This window comes from Canis lupus, chromosome 5 (assembly GCF_003254725.2).
Source record: "Canis lupus dingo isolate Sandy chromosome 5, ASM325472v2, whole genome shotgun sequence".
NCBI classification, from domain to species: Eukaryota; Metazoa; Chordata; class Mammalia; order Carnivora; family Canidae; genus Canis; species Canis lupus.
The window spans coordinates 5,537,274-5,550,927 of NC_064247.1; the positions used below are offsets into that span (position 1 = coordinate 5,537,274).

The 13,654-nt window shown below is 36.0% G+C and overlaps 1 protein-coding gene across 8 annotated transcripts in view; it reads left to right on the top strand.

Annotated features, from left to right (window-relative positions):
• Nucleotides 1-13,654, top strand: part of ARHGAP32 (Rho GTPase activating protein 32) — a 291,821-nt gene that overhangs the window by 124,911 nt on the left and 153,256 nt on the right. For 6 of the 8 annotated variants that reach the window (XM_049109759.1, XM_049109758.1, XM_049109760.1 and 3 more), the window contains 3 exons: nt 8,537-8,628; nt 9,239-9,280; nt 9,651-9,735. In XM_049109759.1, coding sequence (XP_048965716.1) covers nt 8,537-8,628; nt 9,239-9,280; nt 9,651-9,735 — 219 coding nt within the window. The remainder of the gene's footprint in view (nt 1-8,536; nt 8,629-9,238; nt 9,281-9,650; nt 9,736-13,654) is intronic. The other 2 variants (XM_049109757.1, XM_049109763.1) reach the window with 1 other exon arrangement.

Sequence of the window (13,654 nt, forward strand, 5' to 3'; positions counted from 1 at the left end):
CAAAAATCCATTTAATTACTAGAACAAGAGTATATCTCATCATAAATATGTTTTTTTCTCTTGTTCTTCCCTAAATTGCCTGTAAATATGAATATCTAGTTTTGTCTATTGGAATTATATTGAGTATCTAATCTCCAATCTCATTTAGTTATAATGGGTTGTTATGTATTTGCATATGGTTGCTGTAAGGTAGGTAGCTGGAAGCAGGTAGCTAACTTGCTTGCTTTCTCTCTTTCCTTCTCTCTTTTTCCCAGTAAAGCTTTCTTCCTTTGTAAAAACAAGACATACTTATATGGAAAATGCAGGGAAGTGAGAAAAAAAGAGACTCACCCATAATGCCATTTCCCACGCCATTGAGATTATTTTGGTATATTTCCTTCTTGACTTCTTACCATGTAGAGAATTTCTAATTTAACACCCATATAAACACGATTTTCTTCTCCAAATTGTTACTTTCAAAGCATATTGCTTTGTTAATATATTCTCTTTTCCCCATCATGTCTGGGAATATAATTTTATACTCATAAACAATCTACAGTTTTATATCTTTTTCTTCCCATTGAACATATACATTCTGCCTCATTATTAAGGTGCTGCAGTGTAGGGAAAACTGAATATTCCCCAGAGTACCTTATGGAAAATGTCATAGGTAAAGGAGTTGGCTGGGTCAGAACTCTGGAAAAGACTGGCTGGTGGACATAGTGAAAGGACACCTGTGAAAGGGGAATAAAAAATGTTACCATAGAGAGGGAAAGGAATGAAGTTTATTTCTCCTTGTAGGGGAAATCAATGAGAGAGTCTTTTTTCTTTAAGATTTTATTTATTTATTTGAGAGAGAAAATAAGCATGAGTGGGGGGGAGGGGCAGAGGGAGAGGGAGAAGCAGACTCCCCACTGAGCAGAGAACCCAATGCCAGACTTCATCCCAGAATCTTGAAATCATGACCTGAGCAGAAAGCAGATGCTTCACCGGCTGAGCCACCCAGGTCCCGATTGAGGGTCTTGAGAGCTGCAGAATGGGCATGGAACTGTTTGTGGCATGCACATTGAAGTGTATAGGTTGCCAGGGAGAAAGGAGAGTGTTTAGTACATACACTGAGTCAGATCTGTGTACCTCCTGCTGGCTACTAGCCTCACCTGCAGAAATTGTACTTTCTTCCAGGGCTTGCCTTCACATGAGCTTCAGCAGGAGTCTTGGGAGAGTACTGAAGTCAGTGCATTCATTGGCGTCTGGGAGTGCTGGAAATCAAGAGCTTTGGGGGCTTTGCTTCACAGTCCTGGGAAGAGAGAGTTTTACTTATTTACTTATTTTTAAAAGATTTTATGTATCTGAGACAGAGAATGCAAGTGTGTGAGACCTCGAGCTGTGGTGGGGAGGCAGAGGAGGAGGGAGAAGCAGGCTCCCCACTGAGTGAGGAGCCCTTGTGGGGTTGGATCCCAGGACCCTGAGATCATGACCTGAGCCCAAGGCAGACACTTCACTGCCTGAGCCACCCAGGAGAGAGTCTCAACTGCATGGGAGGTAAAGGAGCATTTAAAGCCTGAGATCATTCAGGAATTTCTAGGGTCTTAAATACCCACATTATTAATATTCATTGTCTGTTGCTGTGTGAGAAATTATCACAAATGTAGGGACTTAATGCTTCTTTGCTGTCTTGCGGTCCTGTAGGTCATAAGTTTGGGCGAGCTGAACTGGGTTTTCTGCTCAGGGTCTTGGTGAGGCGGAAATCAAGGTGTTGGCTGGGTTGGGCTCTCCTCTGAAGACTGAAGAATCTGCTTCCCACATCATGTGGGTTGTGGACAGAATTCTTGTTCCTAGGTCTGAAGTCCTAGTTTCCCTGTTGGCTGCCAGCGGGGGGCTGTGTTCTACTATCAGAGGCTGCCTGAAGTCCTCCTCACTTGGACACTTCAGGCTTCAAAGCCAGCAGCACCTCAAATCCTTATCATGCTTTCAATCTTCTTTGGTTTTCTCTTTTGCTGCCAGCTGGAGAGAACTGCTTTTGAAGTGCTTTTGTGATTAGATTAGGCCCACCTTGACAAATTATTTTAAGATCAACTGACCTGAGACTTGAATGACATCCAAAAAATCTCTTCCCATCATTACCTAGGTTAGTGTTTGAGTAACCAGGAGGTAGGAGTCTTGGCAGGGGTTTGGGGGGAAGGGAGGGTGCCGCCTCTTTAGAATGTTGCTTACCACAGTGTTACATAGTTTTTCACTGTCATGTATGCTTCATAATATAGTTAACTCATGTGATAACCCCAATATTACAAATATTCCAGGAGATTTAAAGCCACTAATGATGGCCTGGGATAAATTTATGTATATAGCGTGTATTGTAATTGATGTTAAATGACAACTCTTAATAAAGAAATTTAAGGACTACATAATACCCTATAATATAGAAGGTATTACGGATGTTTCCTTCATGATTAGGACCTTGAATTTGCTTTATATTTTTCACTTAGATGAATATCGTTATGATGAACGTTGCCGCCTCTTTTTAGTCTTGTATTATGGGGAACTAACTTATCTGAAGAGTTTGAAGATCCCACATTACTTAAAGGAGTTATGTTAATTCCTATTCTAAACAGTAATGTTTAGTGTCTTTTGTGCTATGTCTTTTCAGTCTTAAAAATTTTTAGCCGTTCATATTTTGATAGAAGAGCTATTTCTCATAATTTTTCATTTAAAAAACCAGTTGTCTTCGAACCTCTTTTCTTCTATATGCCTATATTAAATGTAGCAGGTTTGTAATAAAAGTTCAAGTTAAGTACTGTGACTAATGCACTGTGGCATGTTGTTTCTTCTTTATTGGTCTCCATTTCCTCTTTGCAGTGGAATGGCTGACTTGAGATTTTTCAGTGCTCTGTATGTTAAATACCTTTTCATACCCTCTTTTTCTCCTTAAACATCTGTAATACCTGTTAGCATTCTGCTGGTATCTTTTAAGATGAACTTTATAGACTTTGGAAGAAGATAGTCGCACACATAGGTAAGACAAAAGGTATGGGCATTGTGCTGGGCTGCCTTTCGAAGTATCCAGCGTTATGGTTCTGTATCAGGACACCGTGTGTTACACTACTGTTAAATCACTTCAGGTTACCAGGTCATGGGAGACCTTTACTTGAATTTGGGATCAGGAGAAGAGGCATTTGAAAGATTCCTTGAAGATCTGTACCAGTGGTAGGAATGGTGGGATCTTTTTCTGGGTTAGGGAGCTGTGAAGCCCAGATAGGGTAAAACATTGCCAGTTCCTGTTTTTGTATGTTTTCAGTATCAAATAATGTTTTCCTGAAATGGATGAACTGTTCCCTTATGTGGTTTGACTGGTTCAGATTATGGAGAAACAAATACTGTCCTTGTTATGGATGCCACATTTTTTAAAAACTGTGTTAGCTTTTTACCAGTGAGGATATACTTTTTGGCTTATAGTTAGCTTGTGGTTAAGTACAGACCTTAGATCTTGTTACGTGACTTCTTGTCAAACAGAGTGTGCCCCCTTTCCCATCGTGCTTATGCAATTGAGTTGCAAAAATAATTTCAAAGCTTTAATTTTCATTCTTCACGAACTTCATAGTAATCTTAGTTTGTCTTTGAAGCCTGTTAAAATCTCTTCAACTTCTGTCACTCAGTATGTTAGTGTCCCTTTTAGTTTTCTTCTATCTATAAATTTGATAAATATGTCATATGTTTTCATTTGTCTTTTATGAAAAGCTTGAGAAATTTCAGAATAAAAGAGCCCTATCATCTGCTCCCTTCTTCCTGTTGTGTAGTGATTTGCCATATAATTAACACTTAACATTTTTGAGTTTTTAATCAGCTCCAAATTTGTCTAACTGTATTATAATACTGAATTACCATTTTAAAACTCTATCCATGGGCATATCACAGAAGACTCCGCTATATGCAGGCTGTAGTTAAGTTTCAGTGTGCCTTCTGCATTTGCCTGGTCTATCATTCTAGCAGCTTTAGTTAAAACCCCCCACCACCAAAAAAGAGGGAAATGATGAGTGTTTCTACTTAATTTCTTTAATTTACATTTGTATCTCTTATGCTGAAAACCTTAGTTTTTTTTTTTTGAAAACCTTAGTTTTTAATGACAGTAATTAGTTATTTGCTTTCATCTTATACTTTTAATAATTTCAAAATAATAATGCAGATCTTACCAAAAATACATTGTTTCCCTTTATCTCTAGGAAGGTATATCCTAGTTGAGATATATTACTTTGCATTACTGCCATTTGAAGTAATTACAATAGTAGATTTTCAGTTATTAAGCCATTCTTTTATTCCTGAGATAAATTCAAACTCAGAACATTGACTTTGTTTCCAGATGTTAAATCAATATTACTTTCCTGGGATTTACCTCATCATGGTGTTTTCTTTTTTTGAATCTATTGTGTGTATTACATACTCTGTATGTAATATGTCTCTGGCGGCTCTCAGGATACTTCTTTTATATTGGTTGTGAACAGCTTGATTATGATGTGTTGTTTTGTGGTTTTCTTTGATTCTCTTATTTTATTTTTGCTGATCTTGAATCTGTAAACACGTATCTTTGAACATATTTGTTATGTTTTTGTGAATTAGAATTATTACTTTAGATGTTTTTTTTTCCCGTGACAGTGTTTATTCTCGATGTGTATCTGTGAATCTATTTGTATTTTTCAATCTTTTAAAACATGTAAAATATCTGCTCTTCAGATTGCATAATTTCTTTTTGTTAGATTCACTTACTCTTTTCCTCTTATCATTTCCATTTTGCTGTTGAGCCAAGTCAGTACTTTTTATTTCAGATACTGCATTTTTCAGTTTTGAAATTTTTATTTGATCTTTTTTCATTTACATTTTTCATCAAGGAATTTTTACCTTTAGATTGGTTTCAATGTCTAATGCAGTGTGCTTATTGTATATATGTTTTAAAATCTTTGATAAGTCCAACGTCTGCTTCATTTCACATTTGGCATTTCTTGATTATCTTTTCCTTTGGGAATTGCTCACATTGTACTGGTTTTGTTGTATCTAGTAATTTTGGATTGCATCACTGACATTTTGAATATTATGTTGTGGACTGACTCCACTAATGTCCTTTAGAGAATGTAGAGAATGTTGACTTTGTCTTATCAGGCAGTAGCCTGGTTGGGTTCAGATTGAACTTTCTCTCTGTACTTCCTTAGGTGGTGGCTTTAGCATCAATTCACTTTGACAGCCTTTGCTGTGTTCTTACTTTCATTAGCTACTAAAGGATGCTTTTCCTAATTTCTCTGACTGGAAGGATGGAATCTCCAAGAGTTTTAGCCTCTGGCATCACATGTACTTTTTCCTGACTGGGCTACTATTAGGTCTAAGTAGTGAGAGACAAAGGAAAACAATAAGAAGTATTATCTCTACAATCTTTATATAACAGGCTCCTTTTTAAAAAAACTGTTTCTCTACTCAGAAGAATGGGTTTTCATGCAGAATCTTATATGCCCATGCTCTAGCTCGAGTGATGTGAGTTCTGTCCTTGGGCCAGGTTGGAAGAGATAAAAGAGGGGAGAAAAATCTCTTGACTCTTTCCTCCACATCCAGGGGGCAGTTTTCAAGTCCTTTGGCCAGAAAGTTGGACTTCCCTAAGAGTTTTTCTGACCCACCTGTTACATCCTGATTCAGCCTGTCCTTGGGTCAATCCTAGAGGTAACAGAGCGGGGAAAAAACCAGAAGCACACTGCCACTGTATTTGTCACTCTTCAGGTTTTGAATGTTTCCAAATTTGCGTGCTCTTCTTAAATTTTTTAGAGCTCTCGAGTGGTTGCATGTTTATATTATAATTCATTTTGTTATCTTTAGAGTTTTTATTGTAAATAGTGGAAGAGGCTAGAAACCTCATATTCTTTTTTTTGAATAAATTTTGCTTGATATAGGATTCTGTGTTGACACTTGTTTACAAATGCAATTGAACGTGCTTAGTCCAAATGTTCTGCTTTTATTCTATTTATTCCTATGAATGTAATGTATATTCTTATTTTTTCCTTCGGCAGCTATTAAGATTTTCTCTTTATCAGTGCCTTTCAGCCGTCTTATTGTGATAGGCCCTATGTTATTCTTAAGTGTTTAGCAGACTTCAGATTTATGGAGTTTTTTTGGATCAGTGTGTTTATAATCACCATAAAATTTGTAAATTTTTTATCAATTATTTTTTCAAAAATTTTTTCTATTCCTCTTCTCCTTCTTAACCCCCTACTACTGTCCCCAGGGAGAGCATTTTCCTCTTTTTTTTTCCCCTTCAGTTACATGTATTGTTCTGTTTTGTTTTCTAGTTACATGTATGTTGAGTGGCTTTATATTGTTTCATATCTCACTGAGACTTTTGATCTTTTTCTCTTACAAAAACTAAACGAAACAAAAATTTTTGTGCATTGTTTTCTTGCCACTTCTTTAAGTTCACTAATCTTTTCTTCTTCTGTATCTAATACAGACATATCGTGGAGACATTGCTGGTTTGGTTCCAGACAGCTGCAATAAAGTGAATATTGCAAAAAAGCGAGTCAAATGAAGTTTTTTCATTTCCAAGTGCATGTTAAAGCAGTGTTTACATTACACTGCATTCTATTAAGTGTGCAATAGCATTATGTCCCAAAAGCCGAGATTCATATCTTAATTAAAAAATGCTTTATTGCTAAAATAATACTCCTTACATGTGTATTAGGGACAATGGCCTTTCTAGCACAGGGAGCTTTTTATCAAGACAGTTATTATTTTAATTCCCAGTCTACCAAATAAAGTTAGCACCATTAACCAACTATGTCCAGTTACCTTTTTATACTCTATTTTTAAGTCAGTTTATGAATAATTTACAGAATAACTAGTGAAATTCCACTTTATTAGACATTTTAATAAGAATTTAAGCACAGGGCAGCCCGGGTGGCTCAGTGGTTTAGCGCCACCTTCAGCCCAGGGCCTGATCCTGGGATCGAGTCCCACGTCAGGCTCCCTGCATGCAGCCTGCTTCTCCCTCTGCCTGTGTCTGCCTCTCTCTCTCTCTCTCTCTCTCTCTCTCTCTGTATTTCTCATGAATAAATAAATAAAATCTTTAAAAAAAAAGAATTTAAGCACAGCAAACCTCTTTATGTCAGGTAAATTTTGGTGCACAAACTTCATAAACAATGAGAGATTATGTTACACAGTATTTTAGCAAAATGAGGTGATCTAGATAGTTGCAGAATATTGTGTCTTTTCAGTTGAATATTGTGTCTTTTCAGTTGAATGAGTGACTAGAGGAAACTATTTTTTTGTCCTTCAAAATATGTTGTTCACTCATAATTTTTAAACTATACAATATTCATCTAGGATATTATCAGCTAGAGATGTCATTTACATGATCAGTTTCACCACAATTTTATTTTACTTATTTTTAAATATTTTATTTATTTATTCAAGAGACACAGAGAGAGAGAGAGAAGCAGGCTTCATGAAGGGAGACCGATGTAGGACTCGATCCCGGGTCTCCAGGTTCATGCTCTGTGCTGAAGGTGGTGCTAAACTGCTGAGCCATCCAGGCTGCCCTCATCACAATTTTAGAGTCTAGAGTTAGAGTTACCCCTTCTTCGTGTATCCCAAACAACCAGTCTGTTCTCTGTGTGTTTGGTTTTTGCTGTTTTTTTTTTTTTTTAAGAATTTACATATACGTGAGATCATATGGTATTTGTCTTTCTCTGTCCAACTTATTTCGCTTAACATAATACCCTCTAAGTCCATCCTTGTTGCCATTGGCAAAATTTCATTCTTTTTAATGGCTGAATAGTATTCTGGGGTGGTGTGTGTGTGTGTGTGTGTGTGTGTTAGCCCATCTTTGTGAATCTTCTCTTTCCCATATTATTTTTCCCTGTTGCATCCTGTGGCATTGGGTATAATAACTCAGTTTTTCTGTTACAAGTCATAGATTATATACTGTAAATTAGTTTTTTTATGATTGATATTTGGATTTACTGTTTATTTTGCCCAGAATATGAAGAACCTTTTGACCTTCAGTTTTTGTTTTTTAAACTCATGCAGCTGGAATGTGTCACTAGAATTAAAAAATCATGTCTGAAAACTGGCAGCCACAAGAGTAAGCTGGAATTATAACATAGATGTCACTTTGAATTTTGATGTTAGAAATGCATGTTGTGATCTTCCATTTATTTCTGTACTGCCATTTTAACTTTTATTTATCACCATAACCAAGGTTATTTTTTTCCAGTTCCCTGGGGGAGATTTTAGTTTGTTTTGAGGCAGATAATAGCTGATTTTGAAACTTGATTGTAAGAGTAAGGCAATTCTTACTTCACAGAGAATTTTTCCTTATGCACTAAAGTTAAGTATTTTAATTAGGTGAATATTTTTTTCCTTATTTTTAGTAAATAAGACTTGTAAGTGACAATTTTAAGAAGAGATTATTAGTATGTATTGCTGTTGGTACAGTCAGCAGAACTATTAAAATTATAATCTGCTTTTTAAAACCTATTTATACTAAAGGAATAGTCCTAAATCTTTTGTTTTTATTTTTTTTTTTAAGGCAAGAGGAGCAGATGTTCCAGAGATTCCTGGAGATCTTAGTCTTAAGACATGTGGCAGTACAGCCAGTATGAAGGTTAAACATGTGAAAAAGTAAGTATAATTTTACAGTGGATCTTAAATGAATTTCTCTAAATGGGAGTCAGTTTTTTGGTTCTCTTAAAAACTTTTAGATTTCTTACTAAATATGTTCTTACTGTCCATACATTAAATTATACTGTAAGCCTTAATTTTGACTTAACAATTAGTGGAGTAGGGCTGAAGATTATCTACTTGTCTAAAAATATATTTTGATTTTGTTCTTGTAACAACTTTATGTCACTGGCTATTAGATTGCATTTGTTCAATAGGAATAAGCTAAGTGTTGTCTGTCTTGGTGCCCTTGATACATGTTCTCATTCATTTAGAAAAATCAGCTTTGTTGTGTGAGTTATGGGATCGCTGTATCTCAGCTCTGTCTGAATTGGATGCTAGTAATTGACTCTTACATAAAATACCTGAAGGTATCCCATTTCAGTTTTCAACAGAAAAACCATTCTATACTTTCCCACTGAAGCCTTAATACCCTCCCCCCAACCCATAAGGCTGGTATTATAAAACAAAACCAGAAAAACCATCTTTTCATCTGGTAGGGGGTTAGGGAGCTATGTTTTCATTGTAAATAGAGAAAAGACAAAGATAAAAATATTCATTCTGCATCCAGACCCACCAATCCAGGACTGATGGGCTGCGACAACATTCACAGGTAAAATCTGGTTTTCTATTTTGTTGGGAATGCTGCTTCTGATTAGAAGTTGGCTCTCACGGTTTTCATAACATTCACTGAAGGTGTAGATTTTCTATGGGCATTGCCTTGGGTCAAGATTAGGAGAGTGTAGTGATGCTTTTTAATTTTTGTTTTGTGTTGTTTTTGACCTGTGCATTAAATGTAATTTTCATTTGGTTCACTGTATTTCTGGAAAGGTTTGTGTGGATATATGTGTGCTCATGCGCATGTGCTTATTAAAATAGTTTTGCTTGCATGAGCTCTTCAACCCATTTTATTTTTTCCTTAGGTTTAATAATTTGGCTATTTTAGTATCTTGCATCTCACTTAGTTGTTTCATGTACTTCAGGTTACCCTTCACTAAAGGTCACTTTCCGAAGATGGCTGAATGTGCACATTTCCATTATGAGAACGTTGAGTTTGGCAGCATACAGGTATATTTGAAATATTTCCTGCATACTGAATTAAGATATACCTATATCTCTATTCTCTTCTATATTTCTTTTTTTAATCTATGTGTCTGAGAGAGAATACTTAGAAGTAGTTTTTTTCTATTAGTGTGTCGTTGCTTGATGTGAAAACTTTTATTTTCTTCTGTTGACTAATACTTGATGCCTGATGACAACTATTTCAATTGAAAATTGTATGATAGGATCAGAATTTCTATTAGATTCCTAGACAAAGTTTGCCATTGTTTTAGCATGAAGTATTCTAGTTGTTAACGGACTCTTATGTGGGATCACAGTAATAATGGTTAAATCCAAGTAGGAGTGAAGTGGGGGGGATGTAATAATGGAAGTTTTGTTTTGATATTTTTTTCTTATTGTGAGGTATAGTGTGTAAGTATATATATGCTTATAAAGCATATGCATGTATACATATATGTCATATACATATGTACATTTTCTTTTTTCTTTTTTTTTTTTCATATGTACATTTTAAAGTCCAGGCTAAGAAATAGAAATTTCCTGGGTATCCTTTCTGTGTTGTATTTGCCTTCTCTGCCCTAAAGATTACTAATACCATGACTTTTATAATATTCATTATAATCTTTTATAATCTTACTCTCTATATCCCAAATCAACATGATGTTTAGTTTGCTTCTTTTTGAATTTTATATAATTGGAATTACTTTAGTCCATTTAGCAAATACTGAGCAAGTACTATATACCAGGCACTGTTGTAGGTGCTTTGGCTATTTTAGTGAGCAGCAACCACAACCCAAACCAAAGACCTGCTCTTAAAGAGCACAGAGGATGGCTGAGAAGATAAGAGCTATGGTAAAAAGGTAGAATATGATAAGAAGGAACAGGGGCACTGGGGGTAGGTTGAAATACCAAATCTGGGCAGGTTTCACTATTGAGTGTATTCTTTCTTCTTTCATTTAACTTTGTGAAATTGATCCCTGTAGATGTCTGTAGTAGATTCAGTTTGTTCACTATTGTATATTAATCTGCAGCATGAATATGTCACAAGTAATTTATCCATTCTTTTTGTTTGAAATTTGAATGGTCAGTTTTGACCTTTGTGAGCATTATTGTACACAAATCCTGGTCATATATACAGGAATTTCTCATGGATACCTAGGAATAGAATTTCAGGGTTATAGCAGACCCACAGATCCAGCTTTACTAAGTAAAGCCAAACTACTTTTTATTTTTTTATTTTAATTTTTTTTATTTTTAAAGGTTTTATTTATTTATTCATGACAGATACAGAGAGAGAGAGAGGCAGAGACACTGGCAGAGGGAGAAGCAGGCTCCACATAGGGAGCCTGATGTGGGACTGAATCCTGGGACCCCAGGATCATGCCCTGGGCTGAAGGTGGCGCTAAACTGCTGAGCCACTGGGGCTGCCCCCAAACTACTTTTTAAAGTGATTTGTTAATTTATACCCCCATAAACAATAAATGAGAGTTGCTGTTCTATATCTTTGCCAACTTTTGATTGATGCTTATCAATTTTCCCCATCTAATGGGGATTTTAATGTCTCTCATTGTTTTTTAATTTACAGTCTTCTGATTTCTAATGCAGGTATTTTCAGATATTTATTGGGCATTTGAGATTTCTATTTCTTGAAACTCTAAATTGGGTCTATTGCTCATTTTGTTTTATAAATTTGCTTGTATTTTCTTATTCATTTATGAGAATGCTTTACATATTTTGGATGTTCTTTCATGTTGCATCTAGCCCTTTTTTATTTTTGTATACGAAAACACCTTCTCCCACATGATAGCTTGTTATTTCATTTTCTTTATGCTGCTCTCATTGTACAGGCTTCATTTATTTTATTCTTTATTTCATGTATTTTATGTAGTTATATGAAGCACAAACCTGGCTTATAGTTTTTCTGTCAAATTTAAAATGTGCTCCCTTGCTCTGAAGTTATGAAATTGTTTTCCTATTTTTTCTGTAAATTTCATAATTTTGTTTTTGTTTTGTTTTGTTTTAAAAGATTTTATTTATTTATTCATGAGAGACACACAAAGAGAGAGAGAGAGAGAGAAGCAGAGACACAGGCAGAGGGAGAAGCAGGCTCCATGCAGGGACCCTGACATGGGATTCGATCCCGGGTCTCCAGGATCACGCCCTGTGCTGAAGGTGGCGCTAAACTGCTGAGCCACCCAGGCTGCCCAATTTGAATGTTGAGGTTACTTGGAATTCTTATTTATAAATAAAGTGATATTAAAAATCCCTAGTGTGACAACAGTCAGAATGGATGTTAACCATACACTGGAGCTGAGTGCTAATGGCCTTCTTTGTGATGCAGTGTCCCTCTAGTTGTATGGATCATTGGTGGTCCACTATTTCAATATATTCTGTGGTACCCACCAGTCTTTTTTGAAAGGAGTCTATTTTATTATTATTTAAAAATATGACTATATTAGAGTTCTCTGGTGATACAGAACCAATTTATATGTGTGTATGTATGTGTGTGTATATATATATAGAGAGAGAGAGAAAGAGGGAGAGCGAGAAAGAGAGAGAGATATTTATGTTAAGGAATTGTTTTGTGATTGTGGAGACATGATTAAGTTCAAAATCTCCAGAATAGACTGAAAAGTGAGGGAAGGGTTGATACTGCAATATGAGTCCAAGGGAAGTCTGCTGGTAGAGTGCACTCTTCAGGGGAGGTTATTTATTTTTTTCTGTTAAAGACTTTCAGCTGACTGTACGAGGCCTATCCGCATCATGGAAAACAATCTGCTTTACTCAGTCTGTTGACTTAAATGTCAATCTCATCTAAAAAATAATGTCCCAGAATTATTTGAATAATGTTTGACCAGGAGTTAATGTTAAAATTAATAATCATAGTCCACTCTGCCAACTTGGCATTCCTTAAACTATACTAAATCTCTAACAATTTAAAGGGTCATGCTTCTGCCTAACATCATGATCACCTATTTTTTACAACTAGAAATATTCTAAGCATCTTCCCAGAAGAGGATGCAAAATCCTTGGGTAATTGACTCTTCTTGATATCCTATAACAAATACTATGATGTAATGTTAAAAATACCAAAGTACAATGATATAAATCTTACATAAGGTGAAGAGAGAAGAAAACAAAGATACTTACTATGACACACACATACATATTCATATCCAGAATAAGTAGATAATAGTCCTGGCAATTATGGTCTTGGCTTGTGTAACTGGTCATGTGGCTGTAGCTGGTATTATAGCCACCTTCTTCTGCTTCACCTTCAGTATTCCCTTTGTCCTGAGAAGAATCTCAGCTGGTGGTGATTCTTTACCTGGTGGGGTGACCCTTACCTCTATTCCGGGTCTGGCCATCAATAGCCCTGACTGAATTGGGTTCTGGTAATTTCCCATTGTGTTCAGTGGAAGGGCAGTGATACCAAGGAATGCCCTAAGGGAGCTCTAGTATTTCAGATGTATACTTCTTTACCTCTAATGTAGAGTAGCAGAATCAGCCATTCCAGCTCACACTAAAACTCATTATCTTTGCCTGTTGATTTAGAAGCATAAGGAGCCCAATGTGGCCAGTGTTAGGTTTACTTCCAGGTCAGTAGAAATGTTATTTTGTCTTGTGGAAGCATTCCTACCTTTAGAACTAAGATGTCTAGGTTAGTAGAGCACACAGTTTTAGGGCCGGGAAGCACACATTTTGCTAGTGAGTCACTATGAGTCTCATTGAGTGGTCCCACTCCCATTTCTACCCCTTGATTCCTGGTTCTCCAATCTGATCAGCTTTAAAGACACTAGTGAGTCTGTTTCCAATAGTAAAGAGAGGATGGATAATCTGTGGCATGATGGGGGATAGAGATAACACAAAATATCACCAAGGGATACTTACAATCAAATACTTAGAAGAGATGAAGTTCTGGGTG